At 48.3% G+C, this 5,381-nt stretch overlaps 1 protein-coding gene across 1 annotated transcript; it reads right to left on the bottom strand.

Moving 5' to 3' along the window:
- Window positions 1–2,003: 2,003 nt before the first annotated feature.
- Window positions 2,004–4,987, bottom strand: foxa3 (forkhead box A3). Its single transcript, XM_070969649.1, has 2 exons — window positions 4,571–4,987; window positions 2,004–3,355 (listed from the first exon to the last, which is right to left on the bottom strand). Exons 1-2 carry the CDS (start codon window positions 4,640–4,642, stop codon window positions 2,021–2,023), a joined length of 1,407 nt encoding a protein of 468 aa, XP_070825750.1. The 5' UTR covers window positions 4,643–4,987; the 3' UTR covers window positions 2,004–2,020.
- Window positions 4,988–5,381: the final 394 nt, after the last annotated feature.

Here is a 5,381-nt window from a genome sequence, read left to right as displayed (position 1 = left end):
AGTGTTCCACGTCTGTTTGTGATAAACAGGAAATGATCGGACCGAGGAGGAAGAGGAGCCGCAGAGGTGAAGATTAAAGAGCAAAATATTCTGCTTCGACTTTCTCTCTGTTTGTGTTTTGCTGGCTTGCTGGTAGTTTTTCCAGCGCAGGGTCAGAGGCAGGGCAGTAGTTTTTGGAGTGGTCCGGGTCTCGCTGTGTGTGTGTGTGTGTGTGTGTGTGTGTGTGTGTGTGTGTGTGCGTGTGTGTGGATGGCCTGTGCAGAGGTCTGCTTTGAGGCTCTCAGTGTGATCCAGCAGTGTTTAGTCTACCGGCCCTACATGTCACACACCACAGTCATTTGGTCAGGAGCTGTTTCAACAAGACGCTGCTATTCCTGCAGCGCCGCCTCGCCAGCAGCAGAAAAGAGTCGTGATTGATTGGTTGGCCGAGTCGTCAAGGTCCCGCCGTGACGTAGAAACTTTTATCTGCCTGGTTTTCACGAGAGCGATTTATCAGTGCAGCATGCGGGTCATTGACTGGCTTAGAGATTATTAAACCTTGAGCTTTTTAAAAATTGTACGACATGATTTTAATGTGACGGCCTCCTTTTACAATTTTAGGAAAAGTTGAGAAACACTTTGTGCATCGACGGAAAAGAAAACCAAACGCTCCATTTCTCCCCACATTTTTTGCCTTTTTAATAAGAAAAATGAAACATGAATCATGTTAATCACATTTAAACCAACAGAAACAACAACAACAAAAAACAATATATTATATCAGCACACTTTCAAAGTTTGAAAAGCAACATAGCTTAAATAAAAGACATTTCTCTTCGAAACTAAAATGCTCCACAAAGGACGTCGCGTGACCTGAAGCTTCTGCGTCCTTCGCTGCTTTTCAGAAAAATCCTTCACTACATCATCGATATCGATCTCTTATCAGATCAGCGGTCGTTTGAAGAAAAGGCACTTTTTGGACACTGAGGGTCATTTGACACCCTCTGACTTTGTTACACTGATCCCATTGAGCTGATGCATTGACAGCGTTAGGGGGAGTTCCTAAGTATTGTTGTAACACACACAAACACACACACTATCAGCCCACCCGGCCAGTGGGAGCTCCATAGTGCAAAGTTCTGTATGTAAATCCTCCCGTAGTGCATCTCCTCCACTCCGCTGCTTTAGTAACTGACTGCACTCCCCCTGCACCTCACCAGGCTGCTGAGAGCCGTTTGGTTTGAACGCTCTTGTCAAGGTAACAACAGGAAATGATTGTGGGAAATGAAAAACATAAACATGAAATGTGTTTTTTTTAGTCTTTACCACAGTTACTTCGCCTCTTTCCTTCTGGCCGCAGAAGACGTTTTAACTTCTGCTTCCTCTGCGCTCCAGCAAGGACGGAAAGGCTTCGTTTTCTTCATATCAACCAAAGTACAGACTTCATGAGCTACATCTACATCGACGGATCTGACAGAAATGACGGAACGTAGTGTGAAATGCTGTAACAAACACACCAAAAACTGCAGTAACACCTGCCTGAAGCAGTAACCTGAAACTCGCCTTCTTTGGATTCAAAAACCTCACACTGGGGTTGTAACTGGTCAACAGAGCACTATACAAGATATATTAAACTTTATTCCCTTCATAAATAAATGCAAATATCCTTTTCCCCCCACATTACCTCTATTTACATTTTGTACAAAGCCAATTTCACCACGTGCAGTGCTGCTGCGACAGGTACGGACTTCTGTTGGCTGTTTCCTTTACACACAGACCAGTCAAATGTCTTCATCATCGCTTAAGACATCACTTCTCCGTCCTCCATGTAACCAACCGGTCTCCACGTTCATCAGGTTTGGCAGGAGATCATTTTAGATGTGAGTCTCTTCCAAGGCCGCTGGACGTGAGCCAGAGAGGGGCCGAGAAAAAAGAGGAAGATGAAGAGAGCTTGGGTGTCCATTTTGGAAAAGTTAAAGAGGAAGAGAAGTCTCCATCTTTGCTCGCCTCTGCAGACAGGTGTGTGTGGGGGTCGTCCACATTAGGAGGCGTTGAGCACTGAGCGGCTGTACAGATTTTGGTAGTAAGCGCCTGAGTCCATGGTGGCTGGCCCTGGGCTGTCGTAGATCTGCTTCGCTCCCACAGGTGAGCTGCCGGTGTAGCTGTTGTAGGCCATCACCTGGTCCTGGTAGGACTTGAGGTCCATCTTCTGCTCGTTGGACATGAGGTTGGTGATGGAGAAGGGATGGTTGAAGTTGTAGTGGGGGTCCAGGGACTTGAGAGTGTCACTCTGTAGGTCCATGTGGTGCTGCATGGTACTGGGCAGGAGGTGGGTGTTACCCACTAAAGACTGGGAATGGAGGAGCAGGTTGGAGGAGGAGGAGGAGGTGGCTGAGAGGGACAAGGAGGATGGAGGCATGGAGGACGAGGTGGAGGAAGAGGGGGGCAGGGAGACGGGCGGGCTGTGGAGGTGTGAGGAGGACAGCGGCGGGCAGTCTAGAGGAACCAGGGAGTTTCGGGGGTGCGGCTGGTCGTCGGAGGAGCCCGGGTGGGAGTTGTCTGAGTGGGCGGAGTCGGCTTCCTCTGACCCCCCTGTGGGGCTGAGATCCTCCATCTGGGAGTCTCCGCTGTGGCCTCCTTTCCCTGAGCCCTCCTGGCTCTTGCCTGCCTTCTTCGCCATCTTGTCCTCGATCTTGAAGCGTTTCTGGCGCCTCAGGTAGCAGCCGTTCTCAAACATGTTGCCTGACTGCGGGTGCAGAGTCCAGTACGAGCCTTTGCCCGGCTTGTCCGGCGAGCGAGCCACCTTCACAAAGCAGTCGTTGAAGGAGAGCGAGTGGCGGATGGAGTTCTGCCAACGCTGCTGGTTCTCGCGGTAGTAGGGGAACAGGTCCATGATCCACTGGTAGATCTCGTTCAGGGTGAGCATCTTGCTGCCGCTCTGCTGGATCGCCATTGTGATGAGGGAGATGTAGGAGTATGGCGGCTTGGCGTGGGTCAGGGAGCGTCGGTAGGGCTTCGGGGGAATATCCTTGGGCCCGGCCCGGCTCAGGGTTGCAGTGGTGGGGTACCCCAGCTGGCTCATGGACTGCCCCATGTTCTGGTAGTGGGACAAGGAGCCCAGGGAGCCCGGAGCAGCGGGGCCCAGCTGGGTTAACGGGCCCGAGCTGAGGGAGGAGGGCACTGGGGAGAGGGACATGTGACCGGGCCCGGAGCCCATGGAGGCCAGCGGGGAACTGCTGAGGCTGGAGCTCGGGTACGCCATGTTCATGCCTGCAGGCGAGGCGGTGGCTGGGTTCAAGTTGATGTAGCTGTTGATGGTGCCCATGGAGCCCATGGAGCCCAGACCAGAGTTCATAGTGCTGGGAGAGGAATACATCTGGAGGAAAGAGGAACACAACATCTGGTTATTGACCAGGGAAGGAAATATCATGGACACACATGCAAATACAATTACAGTCAGTGTGAATAACAGAATAAAATTATTTCTAAAAATTTAGAAAACAAAGAACATGCACAGTTCCGTAGTTTTAAACTTATTTTAATTGAATTAGTACATTAAAATCTTCGTTTGAATAGGAGAGTGAAGCGGTGTAACTCTCCATTTAAAAAGTGGCTCCTTATCAATGCACAATGAAGCTCTCAGTGCGCGCAGAGGACGTGGATTTCACACGGCGATGTTAACCTGAAAATGCGTAAAAAGCGCGTCACGGTGCCCCTCGGCTCAGACGGCCTCCTCCGCTGCTTCCGTGGAAAAAACAAGTCACCCAAACGTTCACGCGCGGCTGGAGGAATATGATGCGCGATTTTTTTTTTCGTTAAAGATGAATAATTCAATGTTTAACATCCCAGTTCTTTTTTGGGGGGAAATCTCACACATGACGGGGAATAGTCGAAAAAACAGAATCCAGGCGGGCAGACGGTATCTCGGCCCGTTTACTCATCGTTGGTTAAATATTATCAGACTCTTCTAATTTCATCAGGCCGAGGTGAGAACTGACGCTGCTGATGGAATCAAGCCTAATTGAATTAGTGAGAGGGGAAAAAAAAGTCTTCTTGCATTTACACCTGAACTGTCGCAACACCTCAGCGGCCGCGGGGACACAAAGGAAGAGGATCTATTGATGAGCAAATAGCTCCAAAAAGTCCCTGAATATTCAGAATTATATTTAGATCAGCGGCTTAATTACATTTTTTAAATCGAATAATAATTTAGTGGCTTGAGAAAATACCTGTTACTGTTTTTTATTTTTCAAAAATGTTCTTAATTTTACAGAAGAATTATTTTTGGGGCCCTTTTGAAGGATTCTTCTCCAGATGGTTTTTCTTACATTCGTCCAACACACACAGAAAAGCGGCTCAGTGTCATTCGATCGAATTTAAAGTTATTTTAATTCTTACGGTTTTTGTTTAATAAGATTTTAAAGTTAAATCTTCGTAATGTTTTTCAGCCGTTTTTCGTTCCGCTGGAAATCTGCGGCAATGATCTCTTTTCACTTCCAAGGAAAACCTGAGATTTATCGAGCAGTTTACAACAAAAACAGATATTAAGAGCGTGATTAGGTGATATTTCGAGGTGTGATCGTGTCTTTACCTCACTGGCCTCGCTGTAGAAAGTATTCCATTCTGGTAGATCATGGGCTTCCATCTTCACAGAGCTCAACATCCCCAACAGCAGTCAAGTCTGGAGGAGAAAGACTATCTAAGCCCAGAATTTAAAAACGCGTATGGATCAAAAATAAATATCAAATCCTTCGCAGAGCAGGACGTTTTCGGGGAAAAAAAATCCAAACAGAAACGTGTCTCCCTTTTACCAAGAAAGAGGGAGAAAAACTCTAGAGTCACAGATGTGAGAGGAGAGTGTGACGCGGCGCTCCTGCGAGTAGTAAAGTCAATATTTCTTATTTGTCAGTCATCCATTGTTTCATAAGTTTAATCTTGTTATGGCTCAGCAGATGTTGACTTCTTCTTCTTCTTCTTCTGGCCCCTTTCCTTCTGTCCGGGACGCGTCAGGCGGAGGTGCAGCGCGCAAATACAGTAAAACCTGGCCGCCCTCCTCTTATAAGGTGCCGGTGGGCCCCGCCCCGCTCCACACATTTGAATACCGTGTCAGGATCCAGGAAGGGCCCCGCAAAAAGGCCGATGTGGCCCCCTGGCGTGCTGTATATTGGCCCGGCGGCTACACCGGGGCCACCCGGACGAAAGACATGTCCCATAATCCTCCTGAGACAGAGCTGAGAGGGTTTGCTTGAAGACGGCAGCTCAGGTCACGAGCGCTGGACGTTAATGTGGCCAACAGGCACATATCGAACAGCTTATGGAAGAATGTGTTTTTCTATAAGAAGATGAACGAATTTGACCCAAAATGCAGTGGAGTCACTTCCCTTCAACCCAAAACAACTTGA

The sequence above is a fragment of the Chaetodon trifascialis genome, chromosome 9 (genome assembly GCF_039877785.1).
Source record: "Chaetodon trifascialis isolate fChaTrf1 chromosome 9, fChaTrf1.hap1, whole genome shotgun sequence".
Taxonomy (NCBI): domain Eukaryota; kingdom Metazoa; phylum Chordata; class Actinopteri; order Chaetodontiformes; family Chaetodontidae; genus Chaetodon; species Chaetodon trifascialis.
This window is presented reverse-complemented; position numbering and strand designations above follow the sequence as displayed.